At 43.8% G+C, this 23,403-nt stretch overlaps 1 protein-coding gene across 1 annotated transcript in view; it reads right to left on the reverse strand.

Moving 5' to 3' along the window:
* The window catches only part of Abcc9 (ATP binding cassette subfamily C member 9), a 101,676-nt gene that overhangs the window by 16,948 nt on the left and 61,325 nt on the right, over positions 1 to 23,403 (reverse strand). The window contains exons 21-30 of the mRNA XM_051173324.1: positions 22,952 to 23,089; positions 22,698 to 22,823; positions 21,277 to 21,373; positions 20,061 to 20,290; positions 19,114 to 19,262; positions 18,848 to 18,917; positions 17,345 to 17,502; positions 13,247 to 13,339; positions 7,150 to 7,252; positions 715 to 816 (exon numbers count right to left, since the gene is read on the reverse strand). Coding sequence (XP_051029281.1) covers positions 715 to 816; positions 7,150 to 7,252; positions 13,247 to 13,339; positions 17,345 to 17,502; positions 18,848 to 18,917; positions 19,114 to 19,262; positions 20,061 to 20,290; positions 21,277 to 21,373; positions 22,698 to 22,823; positions 22,952 to 23,089 — 1,266 coding nt within the window. The remainder of the gene's footprint in view (positions 1 to 714; positions 817 to 7,149; positions 7,253 to 13,246; positions 13,340 to 17,344; positions 17,503 to 18,847; positions 18,918 to 19,113; positions 19,263 to 20,060; positions 20,291 to 21,276; positions 21,374 to 22,697; positions 22,824 to 22,951; positions 23,090 to 23,403) is intronic.

Here is a 23,403-nt window from a genome sequence, read left to right on the forward strand (position 1 = left end):
CTCCGTCTGCAAAGAGCTTGCCATACAAGCACGAAGGCATGGGTTTGGTTCCCCAGCCCCCACATAAGAGGCTGGGTATAGTAGCGTAAGTCTGTGACTTCAGCACTGGAGAAGCAGAGGCAGGAGAACCCGGGGCTTGTCGACCAGCTGGTCTAGCCAAATCTGCAAATAGTGAGAGACCTTTTCTCCAAAAGCAGTGATGGAGGTAGACACTCGACATTAACCTTTGATCTCCACGGTACAAGTGCCCATACTTACACATGGCCTGCTCACACACATGAATATATACACGCTCCCACCTCTCAAAGGAAAAAGGCACAGCTGTGGAGAGGACTCAGCAGCTAAGAGTATGCATTGATCTCGCAGAAGGGGAGTTTGATCCCCAGCATTCATGCTGGGTGGTTTTCAACTGCCTGTAGCCCCAGCTCTAGAGGATCTGACACCCTCTTCAGGCGTCGGTGACCACCTGCATGCACGCATGCATGCACACAACACACACAATTAAAAATTAAATAAAATCTTTAAAATAAAAAGGGGAATGAATTAATCTAAGCTGTCCCCAAAATGTTAGCATTAGGCTCAAATCTCCTGTGTGTAAACACCTTGTTATAAATTTAAAATTTCACTAGTGTCCATGGAAGAGGGTTGATAATTACCATGGAAAGTTCTCCCAGCATTGCATGGAGAGAAAGATGTTTTTGCATGAATACCTACCGTGAGGGCATAGAGAAGCCCCAAACCCACCAGGCCGGAACTGGAAGAGCCGCTGATGGATGCGATGGATGCTGTGAGGACAATGCAAGCTCCCAGGTAGTCCTGTAGAGGGGAGAAACCAGTTAAGGACCTGAAGATGCGACCGGTCACTGAAAAAGCATGCCATCGCATGAGTGTCTAGTCAAGCTTCAGATGCATGATTCTTCAGAGGTGGAGTAAGGAAGAGTTGGAACACTGAGGTTGGAATCAAGAGTGACATTTTACTGATCAGAGATCAGAGGGGATACAGGTTACCTGAAGAGAAGCCAAGGTTGCTGTCACAACCAGGATCAGATTTAGTTCCTGATCTTCCCATACACATTTTTTTTTTACACCTACAAGCAGCTATTTTCTAGGGTTGATGTCACGCATGCTTGTGTAGAGGTTACCATAGAGCCCCTGTGTCAGAACAAAGCCCTCACAAATGGGTTACTGGTGCTCACTGGAATCCGGAACTGATCATTTTGCCAACTGTGTCCATGTCTGGGACATGAGATTTGCAGATCATGTAGACGATGATAAAGGCTGAGTTCACTAAGTCACAAGTATGCATGTCTTAAAGCTCCAGACTTTTTTGACCCAACGATAAGCCCTTTTGCAAAACTTACTAAATCGTATCTGCCCATCCCCTCACACCCCTTCTAGTCCCATTTCCCAGCTGCCTGAGGAACTTTCTGCCTTATTGAGCCCATGTGTCACTTGTTCTAGAAACAGGGAGACTTTCAGATGTTGGTCTTTTCCTGATCATAAGTTGCAGCCAATTGGCAAATTCCTTCTGTGGCTAGATCTCTCCAACCCCTCCATAAAGCATCTTCCCACTGGATGATAAGACCACTAATAGTAATAAAATATTTCATGTGCTAAAATCAAAGAGGCAAGTATCTCCAGTAGCTCCCTGTGCACCCTGGTACCCTAACCAAACAGTTATGAACATTCCACTGCTGCAGAGCCTTCCATGAGCCCAGCCTTGACATCAGAGAGTGTTCAAATGCTGGCTTTACCAGTTAGTAGTTAGTGAATGCGGATAACTGATTTCGATGACTTTGACTCTAAATGTTTCTGTGAAAAGCAGAAATAATGCATCACTTACAAAAACATCAAAAGGAGTGAAGTCATAGTTATGTATCCCCCTCCCTTGGGAACTGAGATTGTTTTTAGTTCTGAGTAATTTTCAAATGTTCGAAGCACGTTTTAAAAACCTGTGTACATCGTAGAATACCAGAGGTCAAAACATGCACTAAGATATAATTCCACATCATCAATTCCCATAATAGTTACAGAGGAATTTTAAAATAAAGCATTCACGTAGAGCAAACCACTTGGGGCAACAAATAGCACTGAGTAGTGGATTCCTCGTTGATTGCTGCTTCTGAGATAGCCAATACTAACAGCTTACCACATCCCAGTCAGTCAGTCAGCCCTCTCCTCCCCCACCCTTTGCCTGGAGTGATAACTGTGAGAGTGAAGAGCCCTTCTATCTAGTCTAGACTCTTCTTTTATTGTTTGTAAATGCCAACAAGATCCCCAATGCTTTGAAAACATTCATGGCAACAGACCTTTCCCCTAGGCACTCTATGAAAAAGTTCATTGTTTCAACACGGTGTGGTATGTTCACAAATCACGTAACATCTTTTCTAACAAAGATTCTCAAAGAGGCTGGAGGGGTGGCTCAGGGGCTAAGAGCACTTGCTGCTCTTGTAGAGGTCCCAAGTTCAAGTCCCAGCACCCACATGTTGACTCACAACCACTTAGAACTCTAGCTCCAGATGTCATAGGTCCTTAAAATTGTTTTAATTTTTAAGAACAAAATAAACACACAAATTACCCATTCTCAAGGGAGAGCCCATCACACCAAATTATCCATATAGTGCCAAATTATAATTTTTTATGTGTGTACTCATGCAGGGACATGCAGGTGTGTGCGTGTGTGTGTGCGTGCGTGCGTGCGTGCGTGCGTGCGTGTGTGTGTGTGTGTGTGTGTGTGTGTGTGTGTGTATGCCTGAGCTCAATCCAGGTACTCTTCCTCAGGTGCTGTCCACTTTGTTTTTAGACACATCTGGAACTCACCAAGTAGGCTCAGCTAGCTGACCAGAGACCCCACGGATCTGCCTGTCCCCAACTCCTCAGTGCTCAAATGACAAATGCATACCACCATGCCAGGCTTCTTACATGGGTTCTAAAGGGAGCAGGGGGGGGGGTGGGGTGGTGGTGGTGGATGTAGCAGGGGACTGAACACAGGTCCATGTGTTCCCAAGGCCAGCTGTTTACCAATGCAATGGTGCTGGCTCCCCAGACACCCCGGAATTATAATCTCTCCTGGTTGGGTAAAGCCAATGTTCCTGGAATAGAAGCCCTCGACTCTCATTGCCCAGAGAGAAACTTCAGGTCCAATTTCAGTGAGTCCATGACACCGACTGTACTTGGGCTTACAAGGAAAACTGTAATTTTCTGTAAAAACAGTGAGTAATCAGTTCTTCTGTCCTCCAAGCAGGGTTCATAACTTTGTCTCCTCTCTAGCACTTTGGGACAGGGAACTGATACGAGGGACTCAGATTACAGTGTGATTGCAGCCCTGTCTACCGCGGAGTTGGCAACAGAAAGCTGCCTGCTGTCCCACCAAACGGACCGAAGACGGGCTCACCCACTCTGCACTTTCACACGGCGTGCCTACTGACATTTTATTGTATTTTATTTATTTAGTTTGTTTGTTTTGGCTTCTCGATGAGGATTTTCTTTGAGCCGTCCACCACACAGCAAGACAAAGCCTTGGAACCACAGCCTGTAGATAGACTTACACAATTTTTGCAAACGGAAACCTTGATGCCAGAGAACTGGGATTATTTAATATGGAGGGATGAAGGGGAGGACTTCAGCTGTGCTCAAAGGCCAGGCCCTGGGGACACACAGAACCCTGTCCACTTCACTCAACACTGATAGCAAAACAGTTGCTTCCACTGCCAAAGCAAGCGGGGTGGCCGCTGTCTTGCTATTAGTCTGCCAGTCGGGTCACTTTATCCCTTTTGAGGTGTTAGAGCCTTGATTATTCTTTTCCCAATCTGAGCAAATGGGACGTGAGTGCGGCGGGCAAGATGATGTCTTCCGCACTGAAACACAGATCCAAGGGAGGAGAGCAACTCGGATTGTCGTAATCCCTCCCATTTCTTCTCTTCTTTCCGTGCGTGTGCGTGTGTGTGTGTGTGTGTGTGTGTGTGTGTAGGCATATGCATTTACTGAAGCAGAGTCCTCTGGAGCCTGCTAACTCATCTAGTCTGATTAGCTTGTCTGGAGGTCCCTTTTCTGCTTCTCCGGTGCTGGGATAGCAGGTGGTACCCACACCTGCTGTTCTAGTGTCCAAAGTCTACCCTTTGGATGTGTGTGGTCACATTTTATCTATTGACCCTCTATCCACTGATCCCTCTCCAGCGGCAGGGTTTGTTTGTTTTGTTTTGTTTTCCATTTTTAACTCCCATTCAACATGGATGGTGAAAGAAGCAAGCACCAGTCATGGACTAGACATGATGGAGCCTGGGGAACTTTCCATGTGCTCTGGTTTGTCTCCCTTCTCTCTGGGATTTCTGCCAGCAGCCATGGTTGCAGGGAGGGGGCTCCACTGTCAAGAAGTGAGTAGGAAGTGATAAGGAGGAGCAGCAGCCATGGGGAGCACTGAATCTGGGCTTTCTCCTTTCTCCCAGTCCTCCTGGAGGCTAGGGGGAGCTGCCTGAGTAACTGATGCCCAGTGCTGTTAGTTACGTCTGTTCTGGGAACCTGGTGCACATCTGCCCAGAGCAGGCATTCATGTTGTTTTCCTGGACCCTGGGTAGTAAGAGGGGCAAGAAGGACCGTACGGGCGGAGCGGGGCCGATAAGAAAGATGCAGATTTGTTTTTTGAGGCAAAAACGGCTTCCCTGACGTATTGTCCCCACCCTCGGAAGATTTACAAAGCACAGTGCGCCTAGCTGTGGTGCTGAGAACAACTTACACTCCCATCTCATCTTTTTTTTTTTTCTGACAGAAAACCCAATCATGTGAGGCTGAAGTTGTGGATACAGTGATGAGGACCCAACCACAGATGCCCACAGTAATCAAGCCATGTAGGAGAAATAATTCTTTTTCCACAATAGAATTCATATGCTTGATTTATCCAACAACCTATGATGTATGTCCCTTAACTGCAGCATGTAGCTTAAATTATTTTATGTGTTTTACCTGTGTATATGTCTTTGTACCACGTGCATGCCTGGTACCCGAGGATCAGAAGAGGGCATCAGATTCCCTAGAACTGAAGTTGTGGGCACTTGTGAGCACATTTGTGGGTGCTGGGAATTGAACCAATGTCCACTAGAAGAGCAGCCAGTGCTCTTTCAACAGCACCCGCTGTTAGTTTTTGAGGGGATCCTACTCAGAAAGTGGTCCAGCGGATGCGTATTATACACAAAGATGAGGTTAAATAGCAAATGTATTCCCTGAAATGTCTAACCAAGGAGCCGGGGAACTGTAGATAAAAGAACAGTTTGCCCTCCCAATTCAAATGTAATTTCTTCTTTAGTCTTCAGGTACAGGTAGCTTGGATTGCTCTTCCGTGTGGGGTTACAATGTTGGGTCACACAGAGCCGCTTTGAGTTGGCTGCTGTTCTTTCCCAGCTCACCCTGCTCTCTTTCCTGTTCCTGTCAGTCTCCCATCTAATGTCTCATTTTGGCTCTAAGAACTGGACATACGGTATGAATGAAGATTTTCGTTGTACACTTGTCTGTGAACCTGTCATTCGGGTTGGCTAAGGACAGAAGTTATAGTCGGACATCTCAAGTCCACAGAGAATGGACTTACCCCTACAGTCGTGCCTGATCTCCAAGCTAAGGGAAACCAGACTCATAAGCAACTGCTATCATTGTCTCCTTACGATTCTGAAAATCCACTAGTTCTGCTATTTGGAGATGATACTTCCCCCTTAGAGAAAAATGGGGATTTCTAAAAAGAAGAAAACAAATAATGGTCTGGTAATAATGCTTGAGTTTTATTATAGATTTTGTGTAACTGTTTACTTAACTTCCAGTTGTCTGTAATTCCTAAGCAACTCTGTCTCCAACCCTCACAGTCAGGTGAAAGATGGTTCATTGGTTGTTTTCAACAACCAATTCTTTTTTAAAATTTTTGCACAACATAATCGTGTTCTTTTGCTCAGTGAGCTCTCTCTAGCCACTAGCATGGGGGTAAAGAGTCTTTGTCAACCAGTGAGAAATCACAGTAACTGAAAGACACAGGTCATCCAAGACTGTGTCAATCCACAGCAATCCATTTGAAGACCGCTCTTGAACTTGGGCACCTTCCTTTCGACCCCATCAAATGCCCATTATCATCTGCACCCTCTGGTTACTGGGTTTTAAGAGAAAATCTGTATCCGGTTGGGGAAGCTAATCGCCAGAGAAAGTGCTTAGCTTTAACTGTCAGCTTGACCCCCCCCCCCCGGATCACTTGTAAAGAGTCTCAGTGAGAGATTGTCTATACTAGGTAGTCCTGTGGGCATGCCTGTGGGAAACAGAGGTGGAATGTCCCATGCCACTGTGGGCAGGCATCACTAACCAGTAGGCAGGTGTCCTGGAATGTACAACGGTGGAGAAATTACTACACACAGCAAGCCAGCGAGCTCACATGCGTGTATTTATGTCTGCTCTTGACAGTGGGTGTGATATGACTAGCTGTTTGAAATTCCTGCCTCGGTTTCCCAAAATGAGGGATGGTAATCTGGAATTGTCAGCTGAAATACGCCCCTTACTCCCCTAAGTTGTCCTTTGACAGGATATTTTATCACAGCAACAACTCAAGCTAGACTAGCATACTAGGGCAATCACACTATTTTCATTGTTATTTTAGTGACAGGTCCGTGAAGTACATGTTTTTATTCCTATTTTATAAATAAATGGGGGACCTGGGACTGAAGGAAATTAATCTGGTATCTGACATCTATGCAGTGCCAAAGTCTGTGCTTATTTCTATGTGTCACATAGGACAGAAGACAGCAGTAGATGAGTTAGTCACTGACATTTTGTACTAACATCGATTTAAAGCAAAGAAAATCATCATCCCTCTGGCTGTCTGGCTCAGCGAAGGATGTGAGTGCATGTGGTCCCTTTTCAAACTCTCTCTTAGGAAAAAAAAAGACATTATATAAATATTTACCATTCCATTAACTGAGGTAGTCCAGAGATTATAATGAATACAGAATGGTTTTTGCTTCGGGGGCTACTTTTGCTGTGATTGGCTAGAACATTGTGAGAGGTTAAATTTCATTTGAAACATAAACAAACCTGATCTGCTTTAAAGACCAGACAATGGAGGCTCGGTACTGACTCTCACTGGAAGGCTAATTCTACCAAGTGTCTGGAACACAGCGAACATACCGTCCTGACCTCCAGCCATCTGTTGGCAGCTGAGAGGAATAAGTAGGCAATGTTGTTCGTGTCTGTTAGCTCTAGCATGCGTTGCTTGAATCTGGTTTCATGCCTGCAGAAAACAAAAACATAATGATGTCAGCCACCTACCAGGAGAAGCAGTAAAAGCCAGCCATGCTTATCCACTGCACAATTTGCTCAACAGAGTAACGCGTGGATGGGATGGGTGACTGGTAAGGGGACTCCAGAACTGCTCTGCCACATTCTGGGTAGAACGCAAGAGGTCAAGTGTCTGCTCCCTTTCCTGCCACAATTAGGAAAAGAAGCCATCACCATGACAAACTTTTATTAAAAGTCGCTCTGTGGTTCTACAAAATTCGAGGATCCCTGTAAACAAGATCTTACAGGTGTCACAAGGGCTACAGAAATCACAATACATTCTGCTTCCATCTGAGGCTGGATGAGAACCAGTGAAGACAGAAACTTACGCATTTACAACAGGCAAAAATATTCCTTCAAAATTCTTTTTGTCTGGCCTTTTTTTTTTTTTTTTTAACAAAGAAAGTAGGGTGCCAGGAAGCAGAGGGTGGGGGTCTTGAGGATGATTGGTGAAACACTGACCCTAGGATCACGAAGGAGATTTGCACTCTTCGGGGGAAGGGGAATCTGGATAGAGAAGCAGGGAAGGCAGAGCAGGAGAGGGCAAAGCCAAGCTTCCCAGAGCACAAGGAAGTTGGTCTGGGAGAGCTGTAGGGGCGAAGCTGAAGCTGGGCTTCTCAGGTAAACAAGGCATTGTAGCTATCCTGAGTGACAGGAGAGGATGTCCGCCATCTTCCAAGGCTAGGCCGATGTCTCAGGGTCATGGCAATGGAGACTTCGATTCCTGAAAAATTTAGCCCGTCTTTGCCGTTCAAAATAATCACATAGAATTCTGTACACCTTATTTTACCAGCAGAACTAGGAATAGCCTTCATGCAAGCATACGTATATGAGCATGTTTCAATCTGCCCTACACCCAATCTCTTGTACTACCGCATGCAATGCATATATGCGGTGGAAAGCTTTTTAAGAAATCGGGAAAAACCTTATGTACTTGAACATCAGAGGTATGATTTCACAGATGTCCATGTCAAAAAGCATCTTTCCTATGCAACAAAAATATCCTTACTTTGTGATTGTTTTCCTCGAGTAATGGAAACAACAGAGAGCTGGAAAACAGCTGGTTTGAAAGTTGGTGACATATCCCGTTAAGTTTTCTTTTGAAACCACGGCTGCTCTGACATAACCCATCTACATTTTTGAAGGGATTTCTGACCTGCTAGAAAGTCTCATTTGCTGAAAGGGTCCCCCACTCCTGTAAAATCTTCCAGTAAAATTGCAAAACTTTTAAATAACTCATCCCTTGTACCAAGTGGGGAGAAGTCCTGGGTGGGGTGCCTTTTGGCCCACCATCAGAGTCCATACGGGCCAATATAAAGCAGATACTTGATATTGCTCCAATCAATCTGATCATCTCAGTATGCCAAGCCAGATACGATAATTTGGTCAGACAGCGATGTCTGATCCACAGTGATCAGAAAATTCAGCCAAACCATTACTTCACTTTGAGTTATGTGGCCTTGAACTAAAGGCCAGGGGGACCTGTGCCGGAGCATGGCAGCACTGTGGCTAGGGACTAAGCAGTTCAAGGGACATGTCTGCCTTCCAGATGACCTTGACGGGTGACTGAATTAAAGGCTTAGGAGGTTGTAGGATTATAGCAACAGTGGGAATGAGCTGTGGAGGGTTTTGTGAGGGACACACTTGTGTGTTTCCCAGGGGAGAGTCAGGTAGACTTGCTTGCTTGGTGAGCCATATTTGCATCTACTCAGCCCGTCAGCAGCTGTCTCCACAGGGCTGTGCTAGACTCTGGGCATATACAATGCCTTTCTCAGGATGGGAGAAACTGTACCAACTAAGTGAGGCTGATGTAGCCTGGGATCTTTCTTCAACGGCCCCAAGAACATAAAGGGGAAATGTACATTGGAGGGTCCGGGCAGAGTACCAGGTACAAGAGAGAGAAAGGCTAAGCCTGGCTTTCCAGAACACAAGGAAGACCGTCCCGTGTGGTTTTAGGGGATGGTACTGGGTTCCTCTGATGAACAAGGCATGGTAAGTACCCCGAGAAAACTCAGGAGTGAGAAAATCCACTGCTTTCCTGGACTGGGCAGGCTTCTCTCCCCACTGGACAAATGCATCCCGGACGATCAAAGCTTGGGAACCATACTCTTAACCCTGTCTGGACCTTCGTCCCGCTCTGGTTGTCGAGTTCCATCTCCAACACTCCACACATTTGTAGGGAACTGGCAACAGCTTGAAGCAGCAGGGAGAAGGAGGGGAGAAAAGGCGGTGAGCATTCTTTCTCTGTCTCTGTTTGGCAAGAAACCTGCTGTTTTCCTAATGGAAACTCTGACACACTCAGCCTGTATCTTTTCATTCGCGTCCAGCTCATCTTCTGAGCATTCTTGGACCTTTATTCTGTCAGGCAGAAAAATAATAATAAAGCAACGCAAAGGTCACTGACAACTTAGTCTGACTTAGCTGAGATCCTTTCCTTGTAAATCACTAAATGTGTGCATGTACCCTGAGCCCTGGGAGCATCGTGAATCGGAAGGTCCAATCAGAAAGGACGAGAGAGCTGACCCAGGGAACACGAGGTTGACATAGAAAGGGATATGGGAAGTTGTGTGTTTAATTCTCTTTAAGCGTTTTCTATGATTTACTTTCATTTTATCCATGTGTATGCTCAGGTGCACATGCGTGCAGGCGCCTGTGGATAACAGGAGAAAGTACTAGACAGGTTTCGTGAGCCACTTGACAGGGGTGCTGCAAGCTAAACCCTGATCCCCTGCAAGGGCTGCACACAATCTTAACCATTGTACGTCTCTCCAGCCCGCAAGAGCACGCTTCATTCTTGACTATGAGTACAAACCCTAATGGTTCTAGAAACTTACCCACAACAAGCAGGCCATCACCATCTTTTAAAAATACTTATTATGACTGAGAAATGCTGCTCTTTACAATATTTAACATTGACCTTTGGAAAAAATATGAAAGCTATAATTCTGGATGTAGACAGAGATAGCTGCTTCTAGATGGAAGTTTCACCATCCCTGCTTCTCACAACTATGATCCAAGCACTGAAGTTTAACACGTGATACTTTGTTTTTCTTACAGCTACCTAGAGACTTTCTCGATGCACAGTTCACTAAATTCTACCTCACGTGTCTAGTGGAGAAGGGAAATTAACAAGTTGGACTTTGACTCCTGGTCTACTTCTTTTCTAAACGGGTCTCAAAGCCTTCAGGTCTCATCCTTGGCAGTTTCAGAAGATGAGCTGCGTTGTCCCATAAGGAGGAAGGAAAGGCTCTGATGCATTGACCCCATCAGCTTCCTGCTGTCTACTCCCAGCTTCCCGACCCCTCCCCATATCCCTCCGTCTTTCTCAGAGGCACTCAGTACCAAACCCCCTTCAAGAAAAGCAGCCTCTCCACCTGGCCACACCCCTGTCAATCTGTAGTAAAACCTGCTCCATCAAGTGCCCCATGCTGCCTAGAGGTCACATCTTCCTATCGTCCACTAAAATTTTCTAACTCATTGCTCTCTTTAAAAATGAACCCCAAACGGGGTGGAAATCTTTTAATTCCTCCCTTTGCCAGCAAAGTTTCTTGACACTTGTAGTTAACCTGCGAGCCCTCGGAATTCTGACTTCACTCCTCCCAACCAGTCCTGCTCCTGTGAAGATCATAACTAGCACTGGGGTTTCCTTATCCAGAGAGCACCTTTAACTCTTTGTATTCTTTTCTGTTTTTTACCACTGTTGTCCACCCAGTTTCTTAACACGTTCACTTGTCTAACCGCAGCGACAAAAACAACCGCGTTTAAGTTGCACAGTGCCTTTCTGACCTGTTCTTAGTTCTGGTCAAATTCTCAGGTAATTAAACACACCCTGCTATCCTGAACTTTGTGCCTCCTTATGCTGGTTAGTTCCTCAACTGCTCTGAATTTCCCTCCCTCAGTGGGAAGACAAGGTCTTTCTGCCCTGAGAAGTGGCATTTGGCCTTATTATATCCCCAAAGTCTTGGACCAGGGAGACAAGTCTGAGTTAAGGTCCATCACAACGAAACATCTTGTCATGCTGTGGCTTAAATGGCCCCCTGGCATCTTCTTACTGTTAGGCTCAGCCATCCTGACTTTTCCTCTATGAGTCAGTCATTCTAATCAATACAACTCTGATTATGTCTGTTTCCTGTTGAGACTCCTCAGTGACTCAATGGTGCAGAAAGAATAATGTTCAAGCTTCATAAAGAGGAACTTGCTCACCATGTTAGCACCAGCCCCCCTGTGTTCATGCTTCAATGTGATGACCTCCGTCGTTGTGTTCATTTAACACTAGGCTTGATTTATACACGAAATAGAAATCTTTATGCCTTTTCCTCTGAATACTCTGTCCCCTTTACCTTCCAGCTCATCTGCTCTTCGCTCAAAGGCCCATTGTCCAATGAGTGCCTCCGTCTTCTTTTGATACAAAGTGCCATCCAACCCTTTGATATAGCTGTCTGAGGGGTGATTCCATAGATGTCACCATAATGTCATATTCTGCCTTAAACCCTCTGATGTGTGGTGACACCCTTAGGACAGAGCCTACACAAGCTCAATAGTCAAGTATCATGGGCATTTCCCATGTCACAGTAAATTAACTGAAGTCAAAACCCTGCTTTATTAGAACTCGAATACTACTAAGAAGAGATTGAATAATTAACATGCAAATATTTTAATAAAGCAGATAATGAAAATACACTCATATAAATACTCATAGGGAAAATAAAATAACATCCCATGTCAGCTAAAGTAAAGATCCCAACCTGTAATTAGGAGGAAATAAATGGCCATGTGAAGTCAATCTTTACTAGTCTACATTAAGTATAGTACTTGGTGTGTGTTAACTATTCAAAAGATATTTGTTACATAAACTAATTATAAAAGACTTACTTGGTGGCAACAATAATCTTTAATGCTGCATTTGTTAATGGTCCCTGATGAGTACTATTGTATGATAATTTTCATGCCAGCATCTATATATTCAATACCAATGAGTAATGTTGAAATTTTCAGTAAGGGGACATGCCTTACTGAAATGTGGGTGGGTTAAGTGAAACTCACATAGGTTTATGTAGAAGTCCTAACACAGATCATTTTGTAGGAAGTTGCATCTTAACGTTCTAGTCTATGATCCGTGTCTACCTTCTTAAACGTCTTAGGCTGGAGAAGTCTCTGATGGAAGCCAATGCACATTTGTAATAGGGTTGAAAGAAGATACCATGCTTTAAAACATCGAAGAAAATATCTGGCAGTGCCACTTTTATGGTCTAACTTGAACAGGAAAACAGAGCTAGTTCCATGGATGCTTAGGTTTATAAGCATCGAGAAATGTGGGTTGTCGTCTTGGTTATTTGTTTTGTTCTAATTTTGATATGGGCTCACAGGTTTCAGGCTGGCCTGGAACTTATGTAGTCTAGGGTGTCCTTGAACTCTTGGTCCTCCTGCCTATATCCCCACCACAACCATCACCATGTGCTAGGGTGGTTACAGGCATGAACTTCCAAGCTCGGCTGGGTTAACTTCTAAAATAACTAGTGTAATGGTATTCTTTTTATTAGCGTCATTATCATTATTACTATCACAGTCTATAGATTCATATTAAGTTGTTTATTGAGTGCTCCATCAGTCACTGTCGTTCACCTCTTACATGTATTATGTCAGTCCTTCCGATGGTTGTGTAAACAAGACTGATCTCCTGTTTTCCAGATGAGGACATGGTGTGTTTGGAATCAGAAAACCTAGTCTAAACCACACAACTAATCCCTTTCCACTCTGTCAATTCACTATTCACTCTTAAATTGTCAGATAAGTAGCTCTAAACAATGTTCATTCATATTGCCATTTTGTAGTTCACCGCGAGAAACATAGTGTGACCCCGAAAGAGCTGGCAGTTAGCTATTATTTGCTGGTAGACATTTGTGGACGGATTTGCCTCTCACGCGCAATCTGAAGATGTGTTACTCACCTGAAGGCCCGGATGGTGGTGAGCCCCTCAGCGGTTTCTGAGAAGTGGCAAAGCAGGGGGAGCTGGGTGCTGTCATCAAGTTCCTGGAGATCCCTAGGACAGAGGCAACAGTATGTGTTACCCGCCTCCAGGCTCTGAGGCCACCATTGAACTTGCTCTTGAAGTATGGACCTGTAACCCTTACACGCCCATCTCTTCTTTCATCCCCAGAGTGTAAGCTGTTGAAGGTTTTGTTAACTGAATGCTTCAGTGAAAGAGTTACCATGACAAAATATAAATGCAATAACCTTGATTCAGGATGGATGAATTGGGGAATATAACTCTGTGAAGGGTATGGTCTTCTTATCGGTATTGTTTGGGGAGAGGAGTTGGTTTATTGAGAAGGGGTCTAATATAACCCAAGCTGACCTTGAACTCACAACATCACCTGTGATGACATTGCACCCTGGATCCTCTTGTTTCCACCTCCCATGTACTGGGATTGCAGGCATGTGCAACCATATCCAACACAAGGGCTCGGTCTTGTAAGTGTGGCACTGGACTGTAGAGAATTCTTAACCAAATAAAAATGCCCCTGAACAGAAATGAAATGAGAAGAGCTGAGCCTCACCAATAATGTGAAGACTGAGAGGGGGAGAGACTTAGGATGGTCTGCAGGAGGGCTCTTTAAAGTTCTGAGTTAGTAAGATGCTATGCCATTTGAAAGAAGAGGGTAGGAAGATGGTAGGAAGTTGGTTGCTAGAGGGAGCTGTTTTCAGTACAACAGACTTAAAAATTAACTGCTACTTACTAGTGTTGGAGGACCATGAGAGAAGAGATCAGAGGGAGAAATTAACCATGTCTTGGGCTCTGGCCACAGTGAGATGAATCCCTGCCTCCAAGGAACTTTCATTGTGCCAACTAACACCCATGTCCACACACACATATATACATGTCTTCATAACCTACTTAAAAATAGAAATACCTGAAGCTGATCAATGGAGCTGATCATGAATACACAAAGATGTGTATTCATGAACTTCCTTTAAAATCTTTTCATTGATTTATCTTTGTAGGAGCTCAATGTGCACACCAGGTTGGGCTCAAACTCACAGTGATTCTCCTGCCTCTGCTTCCCATCCACTAGAGTGGCAGGCATTCATAGGCATACCAAGATCAACAACTTTTCTTTAAGCCATATAAGCTTACGTTTCTAGAAGATAAGACTGAGTTAAACCAATTGTTAGAGAGCACATCTTTTTTCTTCCCCCCTTGCCCTTCTTCAGGTCACCGGGGTCAGGAGAACTAGAAGGGTGGTCCTTCCATTCACGGTAGCATCAGCCACAGAGGCCCTTCTTGACCGGCTGTGCAATTCCACAGAGAAGTGGTGAAGGCAGCAGAGGAATGTGAGGACTTTCCCCTTCTTAAATAAGAACAGGTGGCCAGTGGTGCAGCTGACACCAACAGCAGATGGCCAAAGCTGCTAACTGAGGTCAGGGCTGAATGAAACAGCAGGAATGAGCCATCTTTGTTTACACAAGCGTCATGTGCGGTGTCTGAAACCCAGAAAGCGAAGGCACAGTTTGATTTGTGTTCTTGTAAGAAGAAGTGCGCAGTTAAGCACCCAGTAGGCCTGTGGCTTTAGACATTAAAGGTCACGTTATTGCCTGCCGTGAGCTCCCACTTCAATTCCCTTTGAGATGGAAGGAAGGAAGGAAGATAGGAAGGAAGGAAGGAAGAAAGATAGGAAGGAAGGAAGGAAGGAAGGAAGGAAGGAAGGAAGGAAGGAAGGAAAAGCCTGCTCAGCTGTGTGGTCTTTTCCCTTGGCTGAGTCATGGCAAGATTCTGGAGTCTGTAAGAGTTCATGTCATTGGTCACTGGGTCGTCTCTCGACTTTTGGATGAGAAGGGGTAGATGGGAGTGGCTGCTGAATCTGCTATCAACTATAATTCCTTAAACAAACGATTGCCATGTTACAGTTGGCTCTTTTAAAAAATCTATTTGTGCCCTTTCCCTCTTTTGCTAGTATTATAAATAAAAATTCTTTATATAACAGTTTGAAAAGACCATGCCTTCTATTATACTCATGTGGACATCCGATTCAGGGACAAGGCTCTCAGGTCACATGTGTGGTGGGTTAGAGATAGTTGCCTAACACTCCCCTTCAGTTTATCTTGGTAATGGCAAAAACGGGTTCAAATGAGGCTCTGGTTGGAGTGAGGTACAAATGCTTGGATGTAAGTGTCGAGAGGCTCTGGCCCTCTGCAAGTCACCCAGCACTCATCATCCTGATTCAGAACCTGCACACAGAGAGTCAGCACTCATCATCCTGATTCAGAACCTGCACACAGAGAGTCAGCACATCGTCATCCTGATTCAGAACCTGCACACAGAGAGTCAGCACATCGTCATCCTGATTCAGAATCTGCAGCACAGAGAGCACAAACACCAGGAGGAACAGAAGCACCAAGCTGACTGCAGCCTTCTTCCCTTTGGTCTGAATTTGCTACAAACAAACAAACAAAAAAGGAAGGACAGAAGGAAACAGGAAGGAAGGAAGGCTGGAAGGAAGAAAGGAAGGAAGGAAGGCTGGAAGGAAGGACACAGGAAGGAAGGAAGGTATAATGCGATATTCACTTTGTCTCCTTCTGTGGCACTGACCACGCCCATCAGGGGGTGGAGCCAGGGGCGGAAGTGACCTGTGGAAGGAGGTCTGAGGAGGAGCCTGGATAGCAGTCTTGCTGGCAGGACTCGGACAGGAAAGCATTCGGTGGAACTTGCTGGTGTTCATCTGTCTAAGTTGTAAACTATTTCTCCCTGAATAAACATCTATTCGGCTTATTTGTTTATCCTGATCCTTATTTAACCGCAATAGGAAAGCCAACAGGAAGGCAAGCAAAAAGGAAGGAAAGAAGGCAGGAAGAAAGGAAGGAAGGAAGGAAAGAAGGAAGGAAGGAAGGCAGGAAGGCAGGAGGGAAGGCAGGCAGGAAGGAAAATCATTCAAATATAACACATATCTCTATAACGAGAAGAACTCACAGCCCTGGGGGGAGAAATGTTCTAAAATGATGCTCTGTATGTTCAGAGGACCTCACTAGAGTCCTTGTGTTTCCTTCTCTCTTCCCCTGTGCAAATTCATCTCCTTTGCACCCCTGTAACATGAAGTGTGTTCAAAAAAACACATTTGCCTTTTATTCTAGCTTAATTCATGTGTTAGTATTGCATATATGGCTTCATCTTATATACTTTACATATTTTTTTATAAAGATTACTGCATATATGGCTTATCTTAACAAGAGATGGGTTTGTTGAGAACGGGTATTTTATCATTCACCCGTGGTTCAATGAAGTTATTATTAACACAGCAACTGTTTACCGAGGGCTGGAATAAGAGTCCCTGCAATAGTAAAGCTCATTGCATTCTTCAAGAAAGTTTTAAACAGAAACTTCCAAGCTTACAATGAGGGACACTGTGTTGATCATTAATCATTCACCTTCTCAGAGGAACAATAATTCCTATATTAACAGAAAAAACTGAAATGAATGCTGTCCCTTTATTTATTTGACTGGATTAACGAGTACATGGAAAATTCTGTGAACTCAAATTCTCCAGGTTCAATGTGATGGTGTGCCTCTCAGGCTCTCAAAACTATCCAATTACATAGCCAAGGACAGTTTATCTCTTCACCTGTCTTCTTCTACTATTCATATTACATCTTTGAAGGGCTGTGATTTTTAGCCTTTGTTCCTGCTCTGAAATATACTGGCTCTGAATTGCTCACTCTTCAGGACTATTGTTTGATTTTGTGAGTTTCCTACCAATGTTACGCTCAGAAAAAGAACCCCAAGGAATGAAAAGCTGGTACTCTAACTCAACAGACAAATCGTTGGAAAACTGAATGATATATTAGTACGTGTCAAGGGCAGGGAAGAGCCAGACAATCATTTATAAAAAGAATGGCATTAGATCTCACATTGTGACGTAAGGTTTTTGCAAAACTAGTTGTGCTTCTAAATTCTGCACCTTAGTTTGAAAAGACAAAGAAACAGATGAGCAAAAACATATTCTGACGAGTCAAATATGCAGGCTTCGGGGAAGGGGGAAATAGTTTTACTTACTTAGAAGCAACTCGGAAGTATTTCTGGATGAAATAAAAGGCAACCCCAAGGGGCACAAGGGCGACGAGGAACACGGGCGTGGCATAGGAGATCATCCCGATGGCAGACAAGCAGAGCAGGGTGGAGCGGGTCAGCGACTCCAAGGTTGGAGGGATGTGCTGCGGGAAGGGTTCGAAGGACAATGTTTTCAGCTCACGAGCAAGCAGCATCCGTGACGGCATAATAAAAACACTCATTTCTTACATTCATGCTAAGTGATGTGGGCTGCCAAAGCAGTCTATATACGTGTTTACTGTAAACAGTTCCATATGCTTCCCTAGTTCAGTAGCTGTATCTGTGGACATAGCATTGGCATGTGCTGTCCACCTACCTAACTTGGACATTTTATGTAAATGGCTATGCCAGGAATCTTTTTTCACCCGTGTTTGTTTTACTCTGAAGAACCGTAGGTGTCAGTGTTTCCAAGCATCCCTTTTTAATGGTTGTACATTATTAAAAACTCATCCGTTCCTCTACTGTAAAACACACAGATTGTTTTTCTTGTAGTTGCTTGTGTCCTTTGAGTATCTGCGGATTATTTGTCTTTTTCCTTATCGAATTTAGATGCTATTTGCACATTGTAGTGTTTATCTTAAATTTGTCCTTGATGCTTTCAGCTCTGTCAAATTTTAAATTTTTATATAGCTATTTCTACTTGCCTTTTTCTTATTGTCTTGCTATGTTCTATCTTACTTCCAAAGGTCTTTTACAGTTCATGGCTCCACAACTCTCCAGCTATCTTTCATTTCACCATGTTTTGACTTTATATGCCATCTTTATTCATTTGTTCATTGACATATTTAGTCATTTGTTCCATATTTTTATGGATAATTGTCTCAAAATATTTTAGTTTTAATATTAACAATGATTCTCACAGATTCAGGACGTTACATTTATCTTGAGTTAAATTTCTACATGTACTAATTTGTGTGTGTGCATGTGCACATGTGTGAGTTGGTATGGTTGACCATGTGGCAGTCTGAGGCTGACAGTGGGCATGTTCTATAATCGTTTCCACTTTACTTTTGAGTCAGGATCTATCAGTGAACCTGGAGATGGCATTTTGGCCACAGTGACTAACTATTGGGCCCCTGGCATCCAACGGCCACATCTCCCTTGCCACTCAGCAAGGGTATCACATAAAAAATAATAAGTCATAAAAAATAAGATGAGGAACAATTGAAAATCATGCTTAATTTCAACCTCAGGCTAACATGCACACACATGAAAGTATGCATGGACTCATATCAAGAGCATATACTCACACAAGCATATGGATACAACACATATAAACACACAGACAGAAAACCTACCCTTTTCTATCATTTTTTTTTCATTTGGATATGAGGGCAAATGGGTCCTAATTTAATTTTAGAAATTCTCTACCATCAGGCCTTGTTTGGATGCTTTTTAGTTTACACTGAGGAATTTGTCTTAGATGTTAGAAGCAGCTCGGATACTCACCTGGTCAATGATATTAGTATCAGCAGAAAATCGATTGAGAATCAGTCCCAGGGGTGTGGTATCAAAGAACCTAGGCAGTGAACAGAACAGAGAACATGGTGATGTAGGATGCCTGTACCAGAAGCACCACTGAGGGACATCTAGAGTCTTGAATGTGGCTAGTTTTCTTCTTTAAACTTCCACACTTCAGTTCTTTTAAATGGATGTTTTTATTAGCTACATGATTAGTGGCAAGAGATCACTGCACTTTTTTTTGTTTGTTTTACCTTATCGGCCCAAGAATTATCTTATTAAGGAGATTGTAGTGCAGGTTCTTGGCAGCTGTAAGGCCCATCCATTCCACAGTGAGGGAGGTGACAAGGCAAAGGAAAATACCAGCTCCACAGAGAATGCTAAACCCAGCCACGTAGAAAGTCTAGGAAAACAAAGCATCAAAATCAGAAAGCTTGTCAACATCCTGTCCTGCTTGTATTTAAACAGCTGAAGGCATGTGGTGTGCACCCAGGATAGTGTCCTCCTTCCGGTCAGTCCCACATGCCAGGCAGCCCCTGCTTGCTTTTTCCTCCTGCAAGGCCTGGCCTAAGGGCTGCAGGAGGGATGTATCTTTCAGGCTGGCGAAAGACTCCTGGCTTTCTGCGTTGTCAAGCTCATTCTTCCCATCCTTGATGACAGAATGACCACTCCATGTGCTGACCCCAGATTGAAAAATCAATGGAATGACAGGATCGCTTTTGTATATGTTTAACATGTAATATATGATAGTAACATACACTACATGTAAAGCAGATATATTGAACTCCTTCTAAACATTATGCCAAAATGCTTCTTTGGAGAGAAGGCTCAGCAATTAAGAGTGCTTGCTGCTCCTCCAGAGCACCTGTATTCAGTTCCCACAACCCACATTGGGTCGGTCCCATCTGCCTATGGCTCCAGCTCTAAGATCTTTTATGGCCTCCATGGGCACTGCACTCATGTGCACATACCTACACACAGATGCATAAAATATGTAATTATGCAGTAAAAGTGATGTAGGCAAGTATTTTAAACAATAAAAACAGTAAGAGACCTGTGTAACGTTGTTGGCAGTTTACCCTGTTTTAGGGAGCTCCCTGGTTGCTAACATACTGAACATGCAGCCAAGTCCCCTAGCCTTTGGCTGTTAACTGACTTCAGCGGAGGGCCTCCCTCCGCACTGATTCTGGGCACACCGTACCTGGTCAGCTTTCCCAGTGTGGTTTATGCTGTACTCGGATGTCCATGTAGCCAGCCAGTAGTCTATGGCCACAATGACTGAGTGCTTCAAGAGCTTGGAGAAGATCATGAGGAAGAGTAAGAAAAACCCTCCCGAAGTGAGGTACCACCAGCAGGTTTTCCAGGGCATCTTCGTCCTGAGCCTCATTACGGTTGACATGTTATCATCCTCGTCTTCCTCCTCTTCCTCCTCTGCACATTCACACACACAACAAACCTTTGTGTAAGCTTCTGATGGGCACCAGGTAAACATTTAATTTCCTAACAGAGATATGCATAAACATATTTGACTTCACAGAAGCAAGAGCCTTAACTTTGGAAATTTTAAATAATTTATTGTGGTCCATACTTCAATTTGAAGACATTCATCTTTCATTCACTGATTTTTTTTTTTAAAACTTCATGAACATTCACTGAGACATTTGAAATATGTAGGTGGCACAGTTTGGTATTTTCTATCTTTACGTTAAAATGTTCCCTATGTCTTACTTGGCCAGTGGAAAGAAAATCGTTAATTAAAAACTACATAGAAAATGAAGCATAATGAATGAATTCATTCTGTGAATGCAAATGACTTATTTTATTCTTGGTGATTTATATCAAGACCATGTAATGATTTTAAGTGTTTTTTTATTATTTATTTTTAGCTTCTAGTATATCTTTTTTTCCCTTCATAATGCGTTATTAAATGTGGAAGACTGAAATGAAATATGGGCTCTCTACCGTCTTCGTTCTTCATCAGTGTGTTATGGAAGCCACAGGCATAAAGACTATCTGACTCAAATATACGGACTGCCTTTCCTGTGTTCCCATTGACTGTTGATGTTCAAAGAGTCAATATCTTCGTAACAACAACCCGATCCAGTCATTATTCTAGGCTTTTCCAATTATTCTGTTTTCAGGTCCCTGCTTTTTCCGTCCCACTCTGTGTACGAGTACACAGACACCCACTTAGTGTGCCCCTCACAAGGGCACGCTGTTGGGGAACATAAGCCTTACCTTGACTCTATCATGTGTAGTGTTATGCATTTAGTTTGGCTCTGGGCCTTGTGCACAGTGGCTTGTTACGTGTGTGGCACACTGACGAATCAATATCCAGAGTAAACCCCTCATGACAGACTAATCCATCTGAATGTTTCAGATTTAAAAAGAGAAAAAGAAAAAAAAAAAAAACTCGCCTTCATCTTCATCTTCCATCTGTGCTTTGGCCTCTCTTGAGTACATGGCTCTCCGGAGAGTCTTCCTCTCTAATGTTGTTTGGTCTGCTTCCATGTCCTGTGGGTGACAATGTGCTCTCCTTGAAGGACCCTCTGTCTGAGGAATGACATGCTGGGTGATTTTATACCAGTCCCAAGCTCTCTGCTCACTCTAGACACACAGGACTCCTGTCACAGAAGCTGTTACAGACAAAATGCTGGAGATTTATAGACAACACTTCTGTGCTCAGACATGTAGGCCAATAGGAAGCCAGAAGGAGTTACATCATCAGGGGCCTAAGCCTTCAAACACAGCACTACCCCTGAGACATCTTTTGTTTGTACATCAATTTTAAACACGGTTTTTTTTTTAACCTGAGGATTTACTTACGCTAAATATCTTCTTTAGAAAAAAAAAATTCAAGCTAGGCATGATGACAAATGCCTGTTATCTCAGCCCCCACAAGTCTTAGTCATATGGATTACTGGAAATTCCAGGCCAGTGTGTTAGTGTGTTATGGAGAGCCCACCCCAAGAAACAAACAAAAACTACCAACGTAGTGTTAAGGTCTGTGGAGTCTAAAGAAGATAGAAAATACTGTGTTTTTTGTTCATCTCCATTCATCATTAGGGTTATTCCATACACACCCAGCGACTCCAGCCAGAGCCTTCTTTCAAAGACACCTTGGCTTTTTATCTTGACTGTGGTTGCCTGATTGTAGGCAATGCATGGAAATGATCTTACCACACACGAGAAAAGAAGAGAAAAATCAGCAAAATAAGGAAAGCCTTAAGCCTCGATAAACAGCTCATTCAACTTGTAGATACACATGTAACTCCAAATGGTTCAAGGCCAAAACTCAGATAACACGTCATCCAAAAGACAGCATAAGGTAGGACAGGCCAGGGGCTGGGGAGGTAGCCCCAAGGGAAGAGTGCTTGCTGCACCAACAGGAGGTCCCAAGTCTGAATCTCAGCACCCACATAAAAAGCAACCTGGAATCCCAGCATTGTGTGTGGGTGGTAGAGACAGGAACAATGATGTTATGTGTTGTCAACAGCCTAATCCCAGGTTCAGTGAGAGACCCTCTCTCAAAGGAATAATACAGAGAAAGACAGAACATGACACCAAATGTGCCCCTCTACACATGTGTTCATGGGTGTGCATGTACCTAGTACACACACACACATACACACCCTGCATGCAATACACACTGGACATCCTGTTCAATAACTGCATGAAAAGACACAATTACCTAGAGCACACAAAGCAGTGTGCATCCTTTGAAGCCGTCGCAGAGCAATATGCATCCTTTGAAGCCGTTGTACAGCAGTGTGCATCTTACCTTGAGCTTCAGAAGACAGCTGTCAAATTCCTAGTAACTACACAGAACTCTTCTTACCTTTTCTAATTCTTGATCTTGCCGATTCATGAGAGTTTTCCAGTGCTCGTAAAGCTCCACATCTTTGGTCTGGATGTCTTTCAAAGTCCCTTCTCTTAACACACTCCCGTCCTTCATGGCTATGATCTGAGGAAAGAGTGCATGAGCAAAAACATAGCAGAGCCTGGGAGTGGCCAGACAACTTAATTTTGTCCCAGAAAGTCCTTCTCGGCGTCTCTAAGATATGCCTGTAACACAAACACAGGGGACCTCACCCAGTCAGCGTGTGTCAGGTACTGCAGCTTGTGAGTGACCAGAACAACGGTCCTCTTGTCATCTTGGAGAAACTTCAGAATCCCTTCCTGCATCAAGTGATCACTCAGGTGAATGTCCAGGGCAGAGAATGGGTCATCCTAGAGCATGGGGCGTGGGAAGGGAGATGAGCGGAACCCATACTCAGGTCTGCTAAAAACTTTCAAACAACCAATTTAAAAATGAGAAAAAGAAACATGACCCAGGCTTTCAGTGAAGAACCAGGGTGTCTGGAACACGTCTTCTTTGTTTTCTTCATTTCTTTGTTGTTCTCCTACTTGATTAATATGCAAACTGGGGTCTACATATGGGCCCACGGAAGGAGTCTCTGGATTCTTAGTCCGTCAATTCCACATTCAGGGTACATACTCACATATGTAAAAATTATAACTCCGAAAGAATTTAGCACAATCCT

The sequence above is a fragment of the Phodopus roborovskii genome, unplaced genomic scaffold, assembly GCF_943737965.1.
Source record: "Phodopus roborovskii unplaced genomic scaffold, PHOROB, whole genome shotgun sequence".
Classification (NCBI taxonomy): domain Eukaryota; kingdom Metazoa; phylum Chordata; class Mammalia; order Rodentia; family Cricetidae; genus Phodopus; species Phodopus roborovskii.